Source organism: Pezoporus flaviventris, unplaced genomic scaffold (genome assembly GCF_033815535.1).
Source record: "Pezoporus flaviventris isolate CSIRO_AGI_PZ_B2104156 unplaced genomic scaffold, CSIRO_AGI_Pfla_v1 ptg000031l, whole genome shotgun sequence".
Lineage (NCBI taxonomy): Eukaryota > Metazoa > Chordata > Aves > Psittaciformes > Psittacidae > Pezoporus > Pezoporus flaviventris.
This window is the reverse complement of record NW_026892579.1, coordinates 50641600-50665737: the sequence shown is the minus strand read 5'-3', so window position 1 is coordinate 50665737 and position 24138 is coordinate 50641600. Positions and strand designations below refer to the sequence as shown.

The following is a 24138-nucleotide window of genomic DNA, read 5'->3' as shown; positions in this document are numbered from 1 at the left end:
GTCATTTCCCGAAGATTTGCCTTCAGGATGTGGCATAAAACTACGGTTGCTAACATTTGTGGTCACAGATCTTATTGTACTTTCACCAGCATGTTAATTTTGGCCCATGAATGCCCACTGTTACAAACCATACACAGAGGAGTTTTTACTGCTGCTTTATGTGATTAGCACAGTTTTATATATAACTGCTGAGTTCCTGACTTTTCTGCAAAGTCCCCAAATTACCTGATGGTATTTGTTGGTGAGGACAGTTCTTGCTGGTCATTTTTAAACCACTGGTACTTATTTTTGTTGATAAACTAAGGTTGAAAAACTTTACGTAATCATGGTCCTGCCTGTTGAGCAGCTTTCTCTGCAGGTTTGGTCTCACTTGTCCATGTCAGACTGGGAAAAAAGTGTGTTAAATACGTGACTCTTAATACTGAAAAAAGAATGGGTACTACTTCTGGAGAGCCAAAATCTTCTCAAGGAAGAAGGTGACATTTTGCCTAAATAATTTCAAAGCAGGGTTATATCTTGATAAACCAGGTTACCTCTTTGAACTTTCAGTTCAACTGTCAGAAATTTACACCCATTCATAGAGTGAATCAGTGTTCGAGTGCAGCTTTCCTGTCTTTTTTTCTGGTCCTTATTTAAAACCAAAAAACCACTGTGGGTAATTTCCCCAAGATCCACTTTAGAAGTTTGTGGCATGTAGCATGAAGAGTAGGACAGCTGGCCAAGCCCTGAACTCTTATCCTTTTGAGCGTTTTCCTCCTGTTTCGGCAAATTACACAAGAAAAGTTGCCACCTCTCACCCTACAAAATTAAAGGCTAACTTGAATAGCTGTTTCAGCCCAAATCTTTCTTCTCTTGAAGCAAGTGGGAGTTTTTCCATAAATTCAGGGGAGAACTGGATCTGGTTAACCGATTTCTGCTGGGTTTAACCTCTGTCTCCAGTTGCCACACTTCAGTTGACAAGCAGTTCTTCTGCTAGGGAGCTGAGAGACTTTATGAAGCGTGAAGAACTCACAAATACTGTTGAACCACAATGATCACCACAGGAAACATTGGCCCAAAATTTAGGTTTTGTTTTAAAAACAGAAAGTTTGGGGGAGAGCGAGCATTGTTAATTCCAGTTTGGACAAAAATATGTTTGTAGCTTTTTTTAGTGTCACAGAAAGTGCTGTCGCTAACATCTTCAGTATTTCTTCGCTGTGTTGAAAGGCTCATTCAGAGTGTTTTGCTTGGGCATGGGACCTAGAAAGTACTGTTGACTTAGCAAACCGACCTTATTTGGTTGTATTGGTAAAGGCAGCTTTGGTAATGGTCAATACACTTTAATTTTTTATCAGAGGTGCAATTGCTTTGTAGTAAGACATACTGACACCACAGCTAGGAGGGGGATTTTTGATACCGTGCTCCTCAGACTTGAAATGGGAGAAAATTCCTCAGAGTTTTCAAGACAAAGGGATAAAATGTGGGAGAGAAAGCAGAAAGGAGACTGCCTTGCATATGGCACCATCAGGAGTGGAGCGCAAGTCCACAGCAGAATGTCCTGTGCTCATCGTGCCTGCGGAAACCTAAGGTGGTGGCAGACACCGAGCCAAAGAATTGAGAAATGGATTTTACTATTTACATTACCGTAATTTATCTGTAGCATAATGTTAAAATTGCCACTAGAAAAAGATTAGAAACGTGTTTCCTGCTCAGTTCCCTCGCTGCTCAGGCCACACACATGAACAGTGTGCCATTAAACTGCTGCAGAGCTCTCATGCCTGACAGGGGAAGGTGCTCATTCAGTAGCCTCAAGCTGCACCAAGATTTTCAAACCATCCAGTAAACAACCCTGTGCACCCATTTGGTTGTGCCCTGTGGTTTGCTGCTGATTTCTGATCTGATCATTATCCTGGTTGTTTTTTCTTCACATTTACCTTTTTGATCTGAAGAAATCACCATTTTACACTTTGAAAAATCCACTGATCCAGTGGCAGAACTTCTTCCCCTTCCCTCACCCTCTCGCTACAGGGGATTAAGTCTTTCTAGCACCATAGGCAGATTGGCACATTAAAAGTATGTGTATGCTTTCTTCTGATTTAATTGGATTTGCTAGTCTGAAATGGAGTATGTTTGTGAATTCCATAAACTAGCTACTGTAAAATAGGACACAGTTGCTGAAAAAAAAAAAAAAAGCCAGTTTGCGTTTTATTCCAAAAGGGATATTTCCATGCTTTAAGGGTGGTCTCTGTTCTCCCTTTAAAATACCCTTTAATCGCTGTGTGTCTTGGTTAACTTCTCTGTTTTTACAGGATCCCTGTAGTTCACATTCAAAGTTGGATAGGTGGTGTTTTAATGCACACTTTATTGTTTTGAGTCAAAGTGGTTTCGTTTTGCCTGGATTTTTACCCATTGTTGATTGAAAGATTGGAAGTTTTGTACTGTGATCTGTCTGTTTAGTTGAGGAGAAAGATCTGCAGCTCAGGGTGGGTCTGAAAAAAGTTCTCAGCGAACTCTCCACATTGTGCTCGTAGCATAACCCAGAACTGAAATTAAAGCTGTATTTCAGTTTCCTTGTACTTAATGTGGGGCACCCATTTGTACTTAAGTCTTGTGCTTAAGTCAGAGTGGGAGGTAAAATAACTGCATAGGAAACCTCAACAAGGTGAGAAGTTTCCCTTTGTAGAGATGGTTGATGCATTGCTGCTCTGTATTCTGTGGGCTTCAGTCGCAGTTTTGCTCTCTACCAGCCGAAGGGAATTAATGCAGCAGTCAGAGGCAATCCTTATGCAATACGACAGGTGCTAATCTTCCAGGAAATTCATCCTACATCCCACCCATTAAGGGAATTTTATGTAAAAATGGCTTAATGTCTCTTTAAAGGTGTCAGCAAGCATGTGAGGACCACACAGCTTGGGTTCCACTGAAAGTAATGGAGTGAAATTGTCTGCATAATTATTTTAGTTGGATTGAGAATCTGCAGTCCTCTCTTGCTTCAGGAAATAAACCTCTGTTAAAACCATATGGCAGTATTCTCAGAAGAGACGTGATTACAGGGCCACTTCTCTTTCACATCTCTAGGCAGAGTTAGAGAAAGTTGTTATGCTTGCGCATAATTAATCCTTCTTTTTCCTTCTCAGCAGACACAAAAATGCCATTTTTAGCATGTGCAAGTGTGCTGCTGTGTTTGTTTGCATGCAGGCCTAAGTTTGCTTTTCAGTGCAGTGAAGCAGCAATAAATGGCACTGCCTCGGAACAAAATTAGAGACGTGGAAGGAATGTACCATCATGTGTACATACCAAAACTGCATAACAGAGAAACTCCAACAGAACGAATTATGCTTATGTTTAGGACAGGCAGCTTTTAGAAACTTCAGCCAGCGGAAGTGATACTACTTTACCTTAAATGAGGCCACTTAACTCACATGCATGTGCAAAATAAAATACAAAGGGCAAGTCTTAATTACAGTGTGCCTCATCCTCCTCCCTAGCATGCCATCTCCTGCCACTCTCACAGGTGATTGTGGCATTGCCTTGGTCTGATGCAATGAGGGATGTGAGATCTTTTGGCAACGCAGTGGCACTTCTGATCCTGCCATGTGGTGGGATCGTGGTCCCGCACTTGAGTTGGTGTGGGCAGAGTCCTCCTGCTTGTGCTCAGGATGCTACCAGGAGCCATCAGGAGATGGGTCCCCATCCCTGCCTGGCAGGAGAAGGTCTTTGACCCATTTTTCATGTTGCTGTTTTTGTGAAAGCAGAGAAGGAGGCATCCAAACGCTAAATACGAAGGTGTAAAGCCGCAGAGCTTGGTTGAAGTGCAGTTATCTTAACTGTCAAGTGAGCGAGCTTTGACTTTCACTTTAGATTCAGCAGCCACAATTCTCTTTTACATCAGTTTTATACCAGTGTGCATCCATTTATTTTAGTGAAGACTTATGCCACAATTGACAAGAAAGCAAGAAACATCATCATACCATTCACAAACAGTAATATCAGCTATTCTCAAACACTACCAAGAAACTTCATTACAGAAAAGCAAAACCAGAAAGAACATTTCTCACTCTCAAATCTGAGTGAGTGATGTACAGGAAGTAAATTACTACCACACCTACTGTTGTGTTGGGGATAGCTGTTCTGTTCAAACGATACAGTGAAATATCAGTATCCTAGAGAAAGGAGTGTATTTTCTCTATTGTATACGAGATACATTATGTCTTGTCGGAAATGCCTTCAGATGCTGGGGGTAGATTTGACAGCACATCACCCTTGTCAGTAGTTTGGCCATCTAAATCCATCAGGGATTAGAAATAGAGTTCAGTCCTAGTATAATGCTGGTCTTTTGATGGAGGGGAATCATTTGCACACTGAGTCTTCTGTTAAGGGAAGGATAACTTGCTTGTGCATCAAAACTGGTCAGTGGTAGGGGGCACTGACAGCCAAACTCCTTTTTTGCTGCAAAAGGAGAATAATCCCATGGATCTGGTGAAAAGCTGGAGCGAAAGATAAAGGAATGATCCATCTTACCTGGAGAAGAGTTAAAAACCAAATTTCTTCCTGTCATAGTGCCAGGCTCTATGTACACTTTTACTGAAATATCACTTTCTTATTTTAAGCTTTGACTTCCTCAGTTTGTGTTGAAGCTGAAAAAAGTTTTCCATCCCTCTTTTCTGTTGTTGCCTTTTTACTTCATTTAAATTGGTTAAGGCAGATGAGTTTTACTTGCAAAAAAAACCCAAGGCAATGCACCACGAAAAGATATCCAATTTCTTCAGCATCATCAGCATTGCTGTTCTACTTTTCTTGGACAGAAAGGGAAGAGCACTTTTTGTTATATTTTCCATCATTCTTTGATGGAATTAAATCAGGGTTGTGCTTGAAGAAAAAGGAAACCCTCATATGTATGTTATGTCCTCTAATAAATGGTGCCAGTGGTTTGAGCATGCTCTGTTTTCTCTATGGAAAAAAAGCAAGCGGTAGGGCTAAAAGGTAGATTACACAGCTTGTATCTAAAGTTCCATAACTGAGGTATCAAATTTTAGCCTCGTAGACACATAACTGTCACCCTTATAGTGGAAGCAGCTATATTATTCCTTAAAATGAGTCATATGACATTAAAAACAAAACAAATAATAAAACTCAGATTTGTGTAAGCTGTAAAGACTTCAGAGCCAGGCTGTCTCCCACTGAAGACGGTGTCAAAGCCTTTATTCATAGCTCTGGCAGATTGCTTGTCCCCATATAATCCAATTTTTCAAATTGTAGGATTGTACTTTTTTATCCTGCAAATTAAATGAGGATTTGCCACCCGCAAAATAAAACCCAGAGAAAGAAAGTTGCTTTAAATAGAATGAGCTATTAAGGCGATATTAATATCATGGGGATGATGAGTATTTCCAGAATTTAAGTACTTTAATGTTATTTCTGCCTGTTTAAAGAGAGCAGAATAAAATATCCCTGCCACTCTTGTGTTGCGGAGATGTTTTCCACTGGTGTACTGTAGTGGGCATCCAAGCTTAAGTACTCACCAAAATAATAACAAAATAGGGAGTATTCAAAGCACATGCCAGTGATGATCCAACGTGTTCTAACATCTTTCTTGGCTTGAAGCATATACATATATATACATATATGTATAGGCAGGGCTGTACATTAAGTGCTTCTGTACATCTTTAAAAGCTATCAACTTCACAGCTGCCCACTTTAACAACTTGCAGTGTTTATAACTAGGCATTTACAGCTTCTGTTTCTTTGATTTTCCCTTTTCCATCAGATTGCATCCCCATTGTAATGCCCTAATGGATATCTACTTAGCAGCAAAATAATGGAGTAATTACAGCAGGGTCAAAGTAAAGCCTGTGAGGGATAATCTTATTTAGGAAATGAACTCTGGGGAGGACTGAGCAGCTCAGGGGACTCTTAATAGGAGAGAGGTTTCCCTGTTGCATATGCTGTATCCTCTCTAGTGACCAAAACTTAGTGCCATCTGAGCTTCCCCTGTGTATGGTGAAGGGACATGTTTGGACTGATCTTCTCCACCATGCCTTGAGGAAGAGTCCACTTTCTACTAAGTTCAATATGTCTGGAAGCAGTAAAGGGGAACTAGTGATTTCTGTGGGACGAGCTCCTGCAGAGCTCCCTGCAGAGGCAACTGGAGCAGTCGTAGGGGGGCTTGCTCCATCCTTTCCCAGGCTTTCCCCGGCAGTTCATCAGCACAGCTCGCCACACCTTGAATAGCATCACCCGCTGCTTGTGCTGGCCACTCTCCAGCTCTCAGAGGCACATGCCCCCCACTGCCTGCATTCCTAGAGATGTGTTACCTTCTGGTAGCCAAACGCACAGGCAGCCGGGGCAGGGGGTGAGATTTATTCTCCAGGACTCTGTTTTCCTATTGTTTTTAATTTCACAGGAGGCTCCCTGCTACTAAACAAACTTTACAACTGTCGGCAAACGGGTCAGCCCCCTGCCAGAGCCCTTCACAAAACCCAGCATTCCTCACAGCCAGATCCAGTTGTTTCACTCACCTCCCTCCCCTTTGTGCCCCCTGGGGCTTTCGATTGGAGGCATGGCCCCTAAGCAGGTTAAACACCTGGTTTAGCGCTGAATTAGCAACCTGCAGAGCCCGTAAGGACACGCTTAAGTTTGGCCAGCAACTTGTACCTCATGCACTTGCAACGCTTTGCTGAGTTTTGGACGTTATGTTATTAAACAGCGGTTGGGTAGAGGCAGTCAGCCTTAGGGCTGCAGGGTTTTAATGTGAGATGAATGTATGTAGGACAGGAGTTCCTGTACGAAGGATGGGATTTGTGTTTATGTAGCTCACAGCAGAATGTAGCTTTGCTTTGCTTTTCTGCCAAAGGGAAAAAAAAACCAACAACCCAGTGGAGATGGTTATGAATGAAGCACTTCCAGAAGGAAATAATGCAAATAATGAGGCTGTTTTGTCAGAAAATCCCAGGATTTTATAATCTCTCACTACGCTGAGTTCCCCTACATTCTCATAGAATACATAGGCTGTCCAAAACATTTGCTTCCAGGCTGAGTGGTTTGGGTTTTTTTTCCCAAGAAGTTTGTCTTTTTGATGTCCTTATTCTTCATACTGGGATGGAAAGGAGTGCATAAGGTTTAGAAAAGGGAGTGGCCGGGGCTATTCTGTCGAGGACCGTGCTTCTTTGAGTAACCAGCAGATGCATAAATAAGAAAGTAACTAAAACCAGTCATGTACTAGTATTCTGGACCTTCAGCTGGGGATGCAGGAAATTCTAGTTTTACTTTGTTGTGTCTCCCCTGAAAACTAGTGGAAAATAAACAGCAAGAGTTGTGCTTGCTGAATTTATGGTGAAATAAATCTTATAATACCCACTGTGAGGCAAAGAAATTATGGTTTATCTGAAGCTAGAGCCATAGGAAAATGGCACAGAGGGGTTAAGACCAGCACTTTCAAACTCAGGTTCCTTGTGGTCTGGAATATTGAAGCAGACACAGCCCTCATTTCACCCTGCCCTTTCATGGCAGCTGGAGATGTTGAACCCTTTGTAGCTTCAGGCCCACAGTCAGCATGAGCTGCCTGACTTCATGTACTCATGGTAAAAATACTGTGTACGTGACTTAACCGAGCACAGACAATCACTCAGTCCTAGAACAGTAGGGCTAAAAGAAACCTCAGGCAGCCTAGTCCATTTTTCCTCGGAGGAAGTATTATATATACTTAGATCATCACTGACATCTGTCCAAATTCTTAAATCCTCCAGTACTGTGCCTTCCACTTACCAAGTCTGTTTTTCTTTGTTTTTTTCTTTCATACTTAAAAAGGAGTTTGCTAATACCACACATTAATCTCTTTAAGTCTCTTCTACCTCAAATGAAGCCAACTTTTTCTTGTTCTGTTTTCAGCTGACATTGAGATCAATTGATTACCATTTTCTTTAGAAAACATTTTACTCTTATCATGTGCTTTCCTGCTTGTCTCTTTTCTAGACTAAACAAATGTATTTCCTTCAACTTTTCCATATAGGTCATGCTTTCTAAATCTCTTATCGCTCCTGTTGCTCTTCTCTGGATTCTTTCTCATTTGTCTGTATCTTTCTTAGCGGGTGGTGTCCCAAAAATGGATAAAACAGTCCAGCTGACGTCTCACCATGTCTGAGCTCGGTGTCATAGCTCCCATCTCTGTCTTCTATGCAACATAACCAGTAAACTTTTCCAGGAATGCATTTACTTATTAACTGTATTTTATTTTTTAAAATGACAGAATCTCATTATTGACTCATATTCAGCTTGCAACTCCCTGTTACCCTCAGATCTGCCTCTGCAGTGCTGCTGGCTAATAGGTTTATTGTTGGGGTGCATTCAAGCATTTGATGTTTATTGCTCCGAAGTGTAGTACGATGCACTTCTACTGCATGCCATTTTACTAATGACATGTCAAGTATCATTTCTCCAATTTGCTGAGATCATTCTGAATTCTGACCCCTCTCTCCAAAGTCTGGAGGACTCCTCACTACTGGAAATCATCTCAAGGCTTTATGATCATGCTTCGTATTGCATCATCCAAGTATTAAAATAATATTAATTCGCCAAAGATCCATAAAATACCTTATAATTCAGTATCATTAATGATAGTCATTGGGCAGCCTTGTGACACTGAACTCCAGTCCATGCATCTGCTATGACTGCGTTTTAAGCCTTTAGATAACACTTTCTTTTCTTCAAAGACATGAAAGCAGAGATTAATCCATCCCAGCTTCCACCTGAACAGAAATGCCCCTGTGGGCGTTTGCAGATAGAGGTGGAGTATAGCAAAGGACTCACCTCTAGGATTGTTGGCAGGATCTTCAGGCCAACATTCCTTCTCTTAAGTCCAGCTGCGTCATTTATGTACAGCTTAAGGCTCTCCATCGTCAAAATTTACACATTGTGTAGGTGCTTCTGCAAGCACTCTGATTACAGAGAAGGTTGGGTTCCTTCTGCAACATTAAAGATGCCCCAAAAAAACCCACCTAGTGCCAGCAGTGCAAGACATCTTGAGCACTCAAGTATATAAATAAGAGCAAAGGACAGCATTAAGCATATTTTTTACTCAGGGAACCACCAATTCTTTGTACCTTTCAGGAGGAAGAAAGGGAGACATCCATCAAACTGTCATTACAAATTTGATGCCACAAACCTAAGGTCATGGGGCTGCCAGGAATCTGTAAACTTTTCAAAAGATATGCCTGGTTTTGATATTGAAAATAAAAAAAATAATACAGATATTTATGGGAACACGCTGATGGGCCAGCACCTAAATGACATTTCTCAACAAGCAGATAGATTGCACATAAACTGGATGGATGTTCAGTTTTAGAAGGACAGGTTAATTACTTTTTCTGCTATGCCTGGGAATGAGTAATGCTTGCCTGTTATATTTACTGAATAGGAAAAGATGTTTGAGTGTGTTTTGTTTTGTTTTCTAAAGACTGCTGCATCCTGCTTCTGCTTCCCTATGAACCTGAGTGCGTAGGTGCCCTTTGTGTAACAATAACTTGATACTACTCAAAATTCTTGGCACTGTGAGCAGGGGAGTGGAATGCAGTAAGAACACCTTAGCAGGTCTGAGGGTAAACTACAGTAGTTTTGGAAATAGAGGGTAGGGTTTTCAGTGTACGTGTCTCCCTTCCTTGGCATTCGCAGACAATAAGAATACAAGGATTAACATAGTAGACTCCACTTATTACACTTGGGTGGATGAAGCAATTACCTGTCTATCACGGCTGTAGTAAATTGTGCAACAGCATTAACATGGGTGGATACATGGATAAATGCTACTCTGCCACAGAGGGTGCTGATACACAAGATAATCCTTCGAGTCGAACTTGCAAAGACTGTTTTCTGTTGGAGTTTATGTCATATTACCCCTGCCAGTGTAGATTGAAATGGCATCTTTTTTATTTGTAACATTTTCGGGTTTCTTCAGCCAGCTGAATTTTATTAGTAAGGTTATTTTAGAAATACCCCACTTTAATCAAGTTTAAACAATCTGCTTAAAACCTGCAGCATGGATATAAACACGGTAGTCCTGTAACACAGCAAAACAGTGTGTTGAAAGATAGAGTGCAAACATGCACACATCCATCTATTATTGCTCAACTGTTGTTTCTTCCATGCCTGAATTCCCATTTTAACCACAGCATTCAGCCTGCAACACGCTCCTGGTTTTGGGGGCGTAAAACAAAACCAGAAATGAAAATGCACCTCATTGGTGTCTAGAGAGCAGAGCAGTGTAGCATCGGAGAGCTCTTAGTCTAGATTTAAACTGAGCGCCTTAAATCTGGTTTAATGGCTGTGTTTACATTGCCCCCCTTTTCATTCTTACCAAGTAATCAGGTTTCGCAAGCGTTAAGAAAACCATCCCCTTCTGCCAGCTGGAGGGAGACCAGTTCAAGGAGAACTTTTTTCTCTCCCCTCCTTCCCAGCCTCACCCCCTTCATTTGCTATGATCTTTACTGCTCGTTGCTGCACAAGCAACAAAAGCTGGTGACCTCTTTAGAGGATAGCTATCTTTGGGGGGGGGGGGGGGGGGGGGGGGAAACGCCTTACTCCTCAAAGATATTGCTTGGTTAGGATGAGGATGATAAAATCAGAATGGGGAGCTCTTGCACTTTTGTGGGGCAGCCCTCGCTCTCCCTCTTCCCTGCTTCTGTTAAAATAGAGGAGGAGGAGAAGAGGGAGAGCATAGCAGATACCAGCATGCAAAGGGAATTAAGGCAGGGACCTAGACTTGCGTGACAGCCTGTTTATATGAGTTGTCTTTAATGTCTCTGAGCGGCGATGCCAGCAATGTTTAGCTGGTTTCCTGGCACACGTGCACAAGAGATGCCTTTATGTTCATGAAGGATGGATAGAAAAGGTGGAGGCAGAGTGTTGTGGAACAAGGGGGTCCCACCTTCTCCCTCCTCAACTCAGCTGTTTCATGCTGGTGTTCATAGGGCATGTTGCTCAGCTTTGCAGAACAAGGTTCAAGATCCAAGTCAGAATTCAAAAGCTTTTCAAAAAGAAAGGAAAAGGAAAAAGCAAAACGCTACAGCAAGGGGAGACCTTGCTCATTTACTCATGAGCAGAGTCACTACCACAGCAGAGGGGCAGAGCAGAGGGGCAGGATCCTGCAATGCTGGGGTGAATTGAAGGGTGGGAATGAACCAGTGCTAAAGCAGCCCCATTCAAGCCCTTTCCTGCTCTGCTTGTCCTTTTTCTCAAAGCACCATTCTGGTTTAATTCATTAAATCTTCTGGGCTTGTTGCTTTAACACAGCTTTCCCTGTGCAGGCTTCTTGGGCAGCTCAGCCCCTGCTAAATGCCTCCCATCAGTCCCTTCTCTGCCTAAGGAGCAGCCCTGCTCCGAGCAAGCATTTTTTGCCTCTCTACATTGAGAAATTTTAGGAATGAGAGGCTTCTCTGCAGCTGTTGGAGTTTGTTGAAAACCCCCTAGCTGTGGGTCTGTCTTTCAGCTGGATGCATGCTTTCCACAGACCCCAGCTGAATTCCAAAAAGCATTGACAGCACTTCCTATCCTCAAAGGCTTTGCGATGGCTGGGTTAGAGTCATCCCCATGAGCATGAAGAGACACAGGTTACACATCCATGGGATCATTTCGCCTCACCCTTTCCTGGCCCTTCCTCCCTTTGACATGCTGGAAGCACTGACTTGGTCCCATGCTGGGCAGGCTGCCAGTGGGATGAGCTGAACTGACATTTGCTTTTGCTCCCAGTAAGTCAGCAGGAAGATGATCATCAACACCAGAGATGCTCCACAGGCTTGACTTCTGCACTAGGGTTCAAACCTGCCCCTGCCTCTGCTCACCCAGTGTTGAAGCCACAACTCCAAGAAGACAGTAACATAACTGGTTCCCCTGAGAGCTGGATCTGGCCCTTTTGGAGCCATAGCAGTAGTCTGCAGACCTTTGGGAGAGCAGGGGTCAGGGAGGAAAAGCTCAGTGGAATTTTTGGCAATGGGCCACATTAGAGTCATTGTATAGGAACTGAGCCCATCCACAGCTTATGTTCCTCTGCCTTTATTTGTTTAATTTTCTCTGCAGTAGTTTCAGGTACAGGATTTACCTGCTTTGGGTGAAAACCAAGTCTTTTTTTTTAAGAACAAAAAGAGACAGGATCTTGTTTTCTGCCTGCGTCTGAGTGACTCCTATTGACACTAATAGGGCTTTGTGTACAGTTGGGAGAATAAGCTCTGCAGTCTAATACAAACTTGTGCCCTCAGCTATTTAAAACACAAACTTTTTTTCCTCCATTGAGTGAATTAACTGCAGTTACTGCACCTATGTAGCTCCTTGTTTTATGAATCTTTCCTATGCACAGCCTATGGCCTAATTATGTAATTACGTCTCTTGGGTGGATTATATTTTTCTTCTCATGATTGTGTCTTTACCCAAGAGACTGGAAGGGTTCCAAGCCTTCCCTTTCCCTGGGTAAAAACTGTTCATCTCTTTCGTGTTTTGGGCTTTTTTTCATGAACTTTGCATTGGGTGCATTCGGTAGGACCGGGTGGGGAGAAGCCAGCCTGGGGATGACAGTTTGTCACAAGACAAGGGACACAAAAGGGACCCTTAATGATTTGCTTCAATGATTTTTTCCTTGCTAAAAGCTGGTGTGCATTTTCTGGGCTTTTGGTGATTTACAGCTCTCTTATTTTTTACCTCCAGTGTGTAGATTGACACTGCTTTGGAGTGACATCTTGGTGCAGCGTTGTATTGTCTGAAATCTGTAACAGAACAATGAATATTTCTGCTTCATGATGAATGCCTAGCATTATTCAGTCCCTGCATAACAGCTGTTAAGTAGCCTTAGGCTGAGGTCTCGGCTCCTTTACTATGGCATACATTTGGCTTCCCTGACTTCAGCTTCACAAGCCTGTAGATAAATTCACAGTCAAGCCCATATCAGTAACTTCTAGTTAGCAAGTGATCCACAGGACCAAATGGGATGAAATGCAGGAAGACATCCAAACAGAATCTAAGAAGAATTTGTGATGAAATTCAGAGGACATGTAACCTGCCATTTTTGTGGTGCGAGATTGTCTCCTACCGCACATACGCAGAAGCTTCGTGTTTCTGCCACCCCTTAGCCTGATGGAAAGTCCCTTTTCAGTAGCGTTATCTTCTTCTCAATTGCAGCACTGAGCCCAGAGCCATAGGCAGCCTCAGTTACTAGCCCTGAATTTCAGAGAATTTATTTGTTTGCCCCTTCCAGCTGTAGTTACTCCATGGAGTGGATGCTCCATGGATTGACTGATGCTAAGTGCACTCATGACATAGAGCAAATAGAAACCACGGTGGTATTTCATGTTGGGCCATCACCCTCCATTCTGCTTGGGATGACCTGGCAGATGTGTTCCCAGCAGATGAGAGCTCAGCTTCTTACTTTCATGATCTTTCTGCCTTCCCTTGGCTCTTTTATGGAGACACCTGACTCCATCGTACTTCTTGTTGTTAAAGCAAGAGCAGAAAAGATAGAACTCGGTGATGACTGAAAATAGCTAACCCACTTGAGAGTGATAAAAGCATCTGTTGAAAATCTGGTAACCAGATCTCCTTGGTACCAGAAAAAACACACACACACACACAAAAACTGGTGGGTGGTGTACAGGGTACAAAGAAAGGGAGTCCCTGAGTGTCAGCATCTGGCAAGGCCACGTGTAGTATAATCTGATTAGTTTTCAGTTCCACACCCACAAGATGAAAGATAAAAACACACACCCCTCCTCCCCAAAGGAGGTAAAAATCTTTAAGCATCAACACCACATTTACATTCTGCAAGTCAGCCTCTTCCATGGCCTGATTTACATCTTGACTTCTCCAGAGGAGCGGTGGAAGTTCAGTGATGAGGGGTGAGCTTATGTCCCTTTCCAGTTACCACATCCAGCACACTCAAGATTGCTTTGCTTTGATCTGAAAGACATTCCTTCGTTTAGTTTAAACTGAAGTGATTAAGCTGGATATGAAGCCTTCTCACATCTCCTGCCATGCCTGGGATGTGATAATTGAATGTTCACTTCTATGGACCATTTTAACATGTTCTGAGGCTGTCCTGCCTGGGCTGGCTGAAGCAGCAGCACAGACACTGGGTGGATGGCTGCAATTTGCAGGGACCTTACTGCACTTTCTCGGTACTATTTTCTGGTTTGGTTCACGTAAAATGGCCAGAACTGGTACTGGAGTGGATTAATGGCAATGTTTTATGTCTCCAGAAACTAAGACTCAGGTTGGTGTTCAGCTTGAAATAGCTGAGTAGCAGTGAGAGACTAGAATATTGCTTGTCATTTTACAGCAAATAATAGATTTCTAATATCTAATGTATTTTGTACTATGACCACAGACAAATCAGAACAGCTTGTATAGCTTCTGTTTATTCATTCTTAATTTTTCTCTTTCCATCTCCTTGCCTGTAACCTGATTGATACCAATGGCTGCCAGGTCCTATTCTTATTCAGTGACTCCTGGGACAGCCTCAATCTTTTTCACTACATTTCACATCCAAGACTCCCTATGTCTGTTGCCATTTTGTCTCTCTCCAAGCCCAATTCATTCCGCAAAGTCATCTTTGTAACAGAGCAGCCTGCACTAAATGAGTGTTGTAGGGATTGGGATATCTGCAACAGTGGTTTATTCTGTTCTTTATGTAGCTTTTATATTGCTTTTTAATGTACTCACTGCTGCAGCAGATCACAGATTCTCCCTGAGCTATCCACACTTGCTACCCTAATCTTTTTTCCTGAAATAAAATTACGCCTCATGATGGAGACCAAGGATACAGCTTTTCTTAGTGCACTCCCCTGGGATCAGGAATTTCTCTGTCAACGGACACATATATCAATGAGAGATGAAAAGCAGCTTGTGGAATGAGTTTTAAACATGTATCACCTATTTCATAGCTGCTGCTTATGTGCTACTCAGAAGGCGTTTTTAGAGAGTTTTCAGCCCATACCTCATGGCTGCTCTGTATTTAATAGGATTTTTTTTTCTTTTTCTGCACAGGAATCAGGGCAAGAGATTTATTTAAGTTGCCCATGCTGTTCTGTGAGCACCTCCTGAATATGAAGGTTTTGTTGATTTTCCTGCTTACTTTCAATGTGAGCACGTCTTAGCTTATATGAAAGCATAGTAACCCATAACGTGCGAAGCTGTAATGTAATCTCATCTCACTGGGACATTTCACTGGGGGAGTGTGCCTCCTTCTGTGGATCTCTTTGCCACAACATGACTCTGTGTTACAACCCTAAATTTTAAGTGTCCAGAAGGCGAAGGCAAGTCTGCCTTTGGCCCCTTGCTGGTTTCTGAGGACTTGCAGTTCCATTGATGCCTGGGGTCTTCCAGATGTACATATAGTTCTTTCCCTACATTTTTATTTGGGGGGGAGGTGGCAAAACCCAAACCCACACATCTCCAGATCATTTAAATTCAACCAGATGTGGGAATCTTTCTTCTTACTTCTTTCTTGTGCCCTCTTTTCTTTTTTTTTTTTCCTCTTTTTTTTTTTTTTTTTTCCACCTGCCTATACTGAAGTGCACTGCTACCTTGCTGAATTTGGACTTTCTGTGATAGACCTAGTTCATTATAATAATAATACCCAAAATTAAATATAAGCTCTTTTCTAGCAAAGGTATGCTGAGGCAGACAAACAAAGCTGGGAGTTATCATGCACAGATTAGTACAGGAGTGGTGACCTATATAACAAGTGTTCACTGGGTTATCTGAAGTCAGTAAAAATAGCTTGTGTATCATTTTGATAGTGATTCTTTAGCAAAAAGGGCACTGTATGAATATAGTGCAGGATTTTTCTATGAAAACAGAAGATAAAATTCACTCTGGGGGTACCTTCGTTCCCAGATAAAGTCAGCCCTGGTGTGTGAGGCCAGAGATAGGCTAATCATGTTTGTCTTATTTTGAGCCCTCTTGAATTTGCCAAAATATGATTAGGAATTACTAAAAGGGAAAAGGGGAGAGGAAGGAGATGCTTTTAAAAAACAGAGTGGAAAATACAAGTGGCAAAGGAAAAAGCAAATACATAAAAATTTTGGAGGAAAAGAAGATGGAGAAGGAAAATCCCAAGAGAGTACTGACTGCGTGTGTTTGTGAAAGTTGTTTCATCAGATTTAGCAGCACCCAGCTTGTACAAGTTGTAATTTAAATAGATTGAAAAGATAATGCTAAAGACTACCAGGTTAGATGTTATCCTGTTAATTAAGCTGCCTTCACAGAGTTTTTACAAGCCCACCAAAAATCATTCCTGATTTAAAGTGATTGATACCTCCTGCAGGGAGAAGTAGCCACCCCTGCAAGCTGTAATATAGAGTAGCACCTTCTCCTTAAGGAGAAAGCTCCCGCCTACCCCTGTACTTCTAGACTGAGTCATCCTGGGCGAGAAAAATCATACTTCAAAGTGCAGAATAATGGGTCAGCTAATTATTTTTTTTAAATTGCCAGAGAAGCTTCTCCAAAATTAAATTCCATCCAGTTTCTTCTCAATCTCCCATCCCGAATCCTTCACTTCTCTATCTAGAACCGTGATTTCGCAGAATGTAGTTTGGATTTAGCTGTTTAGTACTGACATCACTTTGCCTACGTGTCCTGTAAGCACCATGGTCCCAGTTGGATGATGTGAATCTGTGTACTTCTGTGCTGTGGTGAGAGGTGCCATAAAAAGAGATTTCTTAAAAAAGTGGCAGTCTGATGGTTCACTCTCAGACTCAGTCTCAATTCAGGCCTCATTTATGCTTTTAAAATATATTAACCAGTGCCAGAAATTATTCTCTGGCCCTAAGACCTGTGGGACAATCTGACCATGCCTTGCAAAGCTAAACTCTTATAGCCTCCAGACAGATGGCTGTGTTCACACTGCTGAGTGACAGTGTGGATTATCTCAGGCCACTGGGGATCATTAGGAAGGGTTCAAGCACATACCCTACCAGAGACCCTTCTTATTGTTAAAAGCAAAAAAATACCCTACCAGTTATTGCTTATGGCTGTGCCCCAGCACTGCAGGGATGGGGACAGATGTGGTTCTGGGTTGCAGTCAGGGGCTTGGGCCCCTGTTTCAGCTTTGCCAGAGGCTTTTTGTGTGACCTTGGTTGGTAACTTAGGGTAAGATTCACTCCATTTAATATTGACTAATGGTGAGGGTGTCTAATTAAACTAGTCATGTGTGTTCCCTCTCTGATCAGAGAAGGAAGGGAAAGCAAACTCAGGTGGTGAATCACCGCATTTTAAGACTGGTGTCAGAGACAAATGAGATTAATTGCCCTCTGGAAGTAGCTATTTCTTTCCATTAACTGTAGAGGAAGTCTACATTAGAAGAGTTTAGAGTTTAGACTAGATGCCTGATTTATGAATGGCTAAAGTTAAGTAAAATTAGTCTTCACCTTAATCTTTATGCATGCCTGTTTCTCTATATGTTGAATGATAGAAATAACACCTTCTGTGCCTCACATTCGAAGGTGCCATTGGGCCAGAAGTGTTCTCTAACTACTTCGGAAAGAAATTAAACCCAGGAACAAAAATACAGCAGAGAGAAAAGCCTTTACTCTTGAAACATCTCAGTGATAACATGAACAGTACCACTTGTGACATCCTCTTGCTTTGGCCATTTTTCCCCTTTACATGTTGGCAACTGAGCACCCACAACTGAGTGTTCCCAGTGTGGCCATGAGACATGAGGGCAGTTAGCCTGTTTTGCGAGAGAGAAGTAGGAGCACTGAGGAAGGTTGACCAAACAAGGGAGTGCAGGACCCAGTCTTGGCGAGCAGCTCTGAAGGTTTTCCTTGCAGTATTGCTCTTCTCAAATGACAGTGACTGTTTATTTTGTAGAGGAATGAAAGCTAATGACTAACTGTGACAGAGTTAAGGAGAAGAAATGTAAGGGGAGAAAAAAAGCTTGCATTTTCATAGCAAAAAAATCCACAACATATAAACCAAGCATGGAGTAACTGTCCCAGCTGATAACTAGTACTTACTTATGTGGCATGCTTTTGGAAAAGAAAGTTTGCCCCTTTAACTACATAGTGTAGTTAAAGAAGAAAAAAAAAAAAAAAAAGACAAAAAAGGACCTTGTGTGGGTGTCCTAATAAGTGCTTATTCTGATCCAGATTGTAACATGTTACAATTCTTTATGGACACAGTTGTGATCAATAAGGCTTTCACCAGCGCAGCCATGACCCAACACAATTCCTCCCACCGATTTCACTGTGTTATTGGGGGTAGATGAGATACCTATAAGTCCGTTAAATCTAATAACAGGTCCTTAGAAGCCTCTTTGGGTTTTTTTGGGGTGTGTTAAATTACTAAATCTTGTTATTAACGCTTTTATTTTATGATTTGCTATTTCCAGGGCACAGACAGAAGCTTGATGACTCTAAACCTAGTTTGTTCTCTGAACGCCTCAGTGATTTAGGGCGCATTCCTCATCCCAGTATGAGAGTAGGGGTCCCGACCCAGAGCCCACGGCCCTCTCTGAACTCTGCACCAAGTCCTTTTAATCCACAAGGACAGAGTCAGATTACAGGTAAGAGACAGAACCATAGGTTTGACTTGCTTAGGAAACATTAGTAATTGCTTATGGATATTTGTGTCTCAACTGTAGTAAAAGAGGCTGTTACAGAGTGAGAGATGTGTTCCAAGCAAAGCTAGGTGGGAAGTGGATTTTTTCTATAGTGTTTGAAGCTGAAAATGTCTTTCTTTATCGTCTTGCCATAAATCAAAATAATCAAAAGTAGTCAATCTGGGCAAATTGAGGAGGAATCTGGTGAAATCCTAACTAACTGCCACGTTGCTCTGTCTTCTACTTGGTGTGTGCGGTAGTACATATTAAGTGTGTAACAGAATGAAGGTTTTTATTCAGCCTTTTTATTTTGCACTCTTGTTGAGGGAAGCAGCCAGCATTTAATGGTCCTTCTATTGGAATAATAACACAATCTTCTTACGTGGTGGTTTCCTTCTAGCACCAGTGCTGACCACTGTTACAATAAATGAACTGGGTTATGGAGAAATCTCCAAAGTTTGCTTGTGAGGGTTGCATGCAACATTTATGATTGCATGCTGAGAGACAGATTTGATTGTGCTGAGACAAATCATAAAATACCATGTGTCACAGATTATAAGACTGAAATAAGATGTTTAACTGCGGCTATGCCAGAAGTTTGCAACAAAACTGTGAAGCCTACAAAATACACTGATTTTGCCAATTATTTTTTTTCTAAATTCAGAACTGGATAAATTTTTCAAGAGTTTCAAAGTGATCTCTACCTAATTTTGGCCATTTCTACATATTTGCTGACATTTGTGTCTATGCAGGATGTGAAGAGGTGTTGCCCCTGAACAATTCACTTGCTAGAACTGTTGGAGAACTTCACCTAGATGCCAGTCTGCCAATAAAACCCTTGGCTCAATTTACTAGACTCATTTAAAACTCAGTTTTGCTGTGTAGTTGCATCTGCACCTGGAGTCCTTTGCCAATACCAGTATTCCTTTACTGGTAAGCGCTCCTGGTATAGACATAGTCTTTGAGTCAACCAGGGAAGATTTCTGGTTTCATGTTTCAAGTGGTTTTGACATGATACCAGCTGAAACTTAGCGGTTTTAACAAAGTGTTGTGGCTTTCTTCTTCTTTCTTTTTCTTCTTTTTTTAAAGTTCAACTGGTTTATTAATTTGCAGTAAGAAAGAGAAGTACGTGGGTTAATTTGAACCCAAAGCACTCGGAGAACTGAAAAGAAAAAAATTGTTCCCATGAGCTGTGGCAAAGTTCTCCCAGATCTAGAAGTCTACCTTTAGTCAGTGTAAAATATTTGTAACACGTTAAATATGTCTGTAGTACCCATTGCGTGCTACTTGCTGCCCACCAGCTTCCCAGAGCAGGTTTTTTGGCTGGGCTTAGTGTTCTGTTCATTGGACATATGAAGTCAGAGCTCTTGTGCATATCATTTTCTTGGTAAGAACTGTCAGACTAAAGCCCAGTATTTTTTCTAACTATTGTCTTCTGTCTGGTGATGTTTGTTGACACAGTTCCTGAGAAAGCAAGGGGGAAATCCAGGGATATAATCAGCTTTTTTTTCCCTTCTTCCTTGTGCCTCCATAGTTTACCTATTGTGCAATGCAATATCTAGGAATGAAGGAGGGTGAAATTCTTTCTGACCCCATCTGGTGATCAGTTTATGCCCTGAAGCACGAGAACTGAGATCCCCTTGTAATTTTCTTCCTTGCTAAGTGTAACCTCATATGTTGCTCTCATTCACATAAATGCCTTCTGTAGAAAATGTTCTGCTGGGTTTGATTAATAGGGTACTTCTCTGCCTCGTTATGAATCAGCAGCAGCATTTACAAACCCAGGAGGTGAAAACTTTAGATGAGTTTTAAATAAGCCTGACTGAAAACAAAGCTGTGTGGCATTTGCTGTCTTTTCTTGAAACTTAAGAGTTCAAAGTGCCAGCTGAGACTTCATCAAGACATGGAAGATGCGTTGCTGGTTGAGCAGAGGAAAGGGAGCTTAACCGAGGAAGGCAGGCTGACTTTTCGTTCTATTGTGAATTATGTGCTTCTCTTGCTGGATAAACTCATGGTCATGGGGTACTTCAGAGTCCCAAATTACTTTCATTTCTCAAAAGCTGTGAGGACTCATTTTCTTATTAAAGCTTGCAGTGCAGAAGTGGTCTAAAACAGTATTTGCCAGGTTAATCCCCACCCTTGTCTCCTCCTCAATTTAGAACAGACAAACACCCAGCCCTCAAAGGCTACTCTTAGTTTTCTGGTAGCCCTCCCATTTAATAAGGTGATTAGTGTGGCATGTTACATCAGTGCGAGCTCTGTGAATTGTGCTGGCTTCCCCACGAGGCTTTTTGGTGCTTTTCAGGACGTTGATTGTAATCTGTAAAGCTCAGCATGCTTTGATGTTCCACCAAAGTGCTGGGATGCTTTTTGCAGACAGTCCCTCGAGTTCTTCTGGAATGAATGGATGCTCCTTGCCACACAAACCATGCCAACAAGAGACAAAGTTGATGCCACAGAGGAGAAAACTCTTTGATCGAGTGTTAAGTGACCATGAAGAATTGCTAAACATCCGCCTGGTGTGATGGTAGGGAGTGAGTTGTTTGGGCTGTCCACCTCCACCAGTTTCCTTGTTGTGGTGCAGTATTCAGTGAGAATGCCGCTGCCTTCTTAACATGGTCACTGTGCTGGTGTGGCTTGAGTATGTACTAAAAGGAGAACAGACCCTTGTCTGAAAAACAGGATTTTTTTTATTACCTTTATAGGAATTAAGCAAGCATTCCTTTAGAAATACCTTTGTTTCTGAATCTTTTTACCTAGTAATTTAGGGAAAATAATTAATTCCTAATAACTTTTAACAGTAAATACTGGTTTCCTACGACATATAATTGCTAGTAAGCGCATAAACTGTTTTTGTTTCGTTCCACTTGAGGTCTTGCATAGCTATTGCATGATTAAACAGAAATAATATTGAAAGGCTGTCTAGCCCACACCTGAGTCTGAAAGAGCTCAGCACTTCGGGGGTCACTCATATATTTCTTTTCTGTGTCTAGGTTGTGTTTATTTTCCTAGAGTATCAGAGTGCAGGTTGTACAAATCACAGCAAGTCACAGGACCGGGCTGTGGCAGTGTAAGGCACAGAGTTGCCCTCATTCAACATGGCATTTTAAGTAGGATTCTGCAAAAGCAACATCGAAGGGTGATTGAAAAACAAATCGTCCAATAAGCAGATGCCTTTGCTGAGGCAATGCAGATTCAATTTGAACCCTGCTTGCTGCCCATAAATCATGAATCCTGTCTGTTTGCATTTGGATACTGGTATATTTGCCTGTTTTATTTTTCTCCCCTTTCCCTAACAACACTCGCACAACTTGCTCGTGTATCCAATTACATTCCCATTCAGACATTGAGCTGTTGCATCAGTGTTGCAGTATAAAGCAAGGAAAACTGTTGTTTTTCTAAAATGCAAACAGTGAGGGTTAGCTTCTATCAGCCAGGAAAAGCCACAGCACGAGGACCCTGGCAGCTGGGGTGCGGGAACTATAAAGTGGTAGTTAAGTGAGGTTTCATGCTCCGTCACCACTGTGGCACCATCTGATCTATAGGCAACCTGTGACTTCCATCACTGAAATAACAACACTCAGAAGCAGGTCACGCTTTTTGTTTTTTCCTCCTTCTCTCCCCATCACTTCAGGGATGTTATGCTCATCATTTTTAGGGTTATAGGAAGCAGACTGAAAGGCTTCAGAGCTGGATTACCTGGAAGTTAGTGTGGGGACCCATCTGTCCTCCAAGGCCATGAACTGGAGGACAGGTTTGAAACAGAACTGTGTAGCTGTGATTAGACCAGCACTGTGCAAGTGCCCTGCCAGGGGTTGACTGTGTTTTAGCTGGGACCAGCATCACTCTGAAGCACACATGGGTTTGTAGCTGGTGTACATGTACAGCCATCTGAGAGACGTCAGAAAAAGTACATGGAACAGATAATTCAGAATTAGCCCAAGTAATGAGCTTATAGGGTAAACCATGCCTTCAGCTCACAGTAACGTGGAATAAAAGCTACGAGGCTCATCAGATGAAGTGGTGAATTTGAGATTTCTGCTGCCATGAACACAGGGGTGGCTGCAGTCTGCAGTATTTTATGTAAATTGATTGCATCCTTCAGGCGACTGGCGAGTTGCCATTGTGAACCTCCATTTGGTAAAGCATGTGCCTCTCCTATTAAAATATTCGTTTAACTTTATTTTTTCCTTGTCCTTTACAATTTAGTTGCCCTACTGGCATGACTTGTTCAGTAGTTTGTTTTTTGTCTATCTTCTAGAAATGTGACCCTTGGGGAGGTGGGAGGAGAAATGGTTGTAGAGGTTCTTCAGGCCAAAATCTGGTCTCAGTTATGCTTCTGTACATTGGCTCCATGTAGCTCCATTGGATTTGTCTTCATGGATTGAAGTGGGCAATTCAGATCAAGCCCTAGGCTTAATCTGAATCTGGTCTCAATTATGCTTCTGTACATTGGGGTGTATCTTCATTGGATTTGTCTTCATGGATTGAACTGTGCAATTCAGATCAAGCCCTGGGCTTTTAAAGATACGTAAGAAATAGTCCAAGTAGAAAGCTGCATTTTGTTGTTGTTTTGCTGGAGGTTGGGGGATGTTACAGCAGTAGTTGGATGCTCCCGCAGAAAGACATTGTGGCTTTGTTAACATCAGAAGTGAGGATACTTGCCTCAACTGTTTACCAACGATAACTCCAGGCAGCTTGTTTTTCAGTACTGCAGTAACACTAATACAAGCAGCAGCAGCCAGTGCTAGAGCTGATGGCTGGATTTAAATGAGAGAGGTTTTGCAGAGTGCGTGCATGCGACGTTGGGGTGTTACAGCCGAGGAGCTGTGGGCCTGTGATTGTGCTCTGATCTTCCCACAGCTTGGGAAATGGGAAATTGATTTATGTTCCTACAGTAAATGTGTTTGCTTCATAATCCAGTGCTAAAGTAGTGGAAAAACTCATTCTTCAGGGCTGTTTATGTTTTTTTTTTCTTCTCTTCATTGACACTCAGAATATTTGCATTGAAGGAAGTCACGTTGCTGTAGAGCCAATGTCATCATTGGTGGTAGAACTGGTCACTGGGGCTTTTTTCATTCTTTTTGAGTTTCATACAGTGCATCCAATCTTAGACTGATTTTTAAAACCATTGGTCTGTTGTACATTGATTCAGTCAGTCCGAGACCACAAAGGTCAAACCATGTCTATCTCCCACTGACTCTAAATGTGGCAGTAACACCTTGCAATACTCCTGCTTCACCAAGGTTTACCTGGAAGCTGAAACAGGACTGAGCTGTACATGCATTAGTTTAGACCTCACCCCACTGACTTGTTTCAGCCGAGCTGCGCGCAGGCTCTCTCAGCATACACACGATATGCCCTGTTGTGAACAAATATGCTGAAAGCCGCACTTTTCTTCACACCCACACAGGCATAACAGAAATGTTTACAAAAGGAGGACTGCTCTTAGGAATCTCTCCAAAAGTTTCAAGTGCAAATGCCAACTCAGAGTGGCTCTCTGACTCCTTTAGCTGCTGTTAAATGCGCTGCTAGCCCTTCCCCATGGCTGCTGTATGGGAAGATGGGGGGCTTTCTCCCAG

The 24138-nt window shown here is 42.1% G+C and overlaps 1 protein-coding gene across 5 annotated transcripts in view; it reads left to right on the top strand.

Annotated features, from left to right (window-relative positions):
• Positions 1 to 24138, top strand: part of RUNX2 (RUNX family transcription factor 2) — a 162406-nt gene that overhangs the window by 33819 nt on the left and 104449 nt on the right. For 2 of the 5 annotated variants that reach the window (XM_061460985.1, XM_061460987.1), the window contains exon 4: positions 18347 to 18520. The exons of the other annotated variants lie outside the window; for them this stretch is intronic. In XM_061460985.1, the coding sequence (XP_061316969.1) occupies positions 18347 to 18520 (174 nt within the window). The remainder of the gene's footprint in view (positions 1 to 18346; positions 18521 to 24138) is intronic. 5 annotated transcript variants of the gene reach the window in all.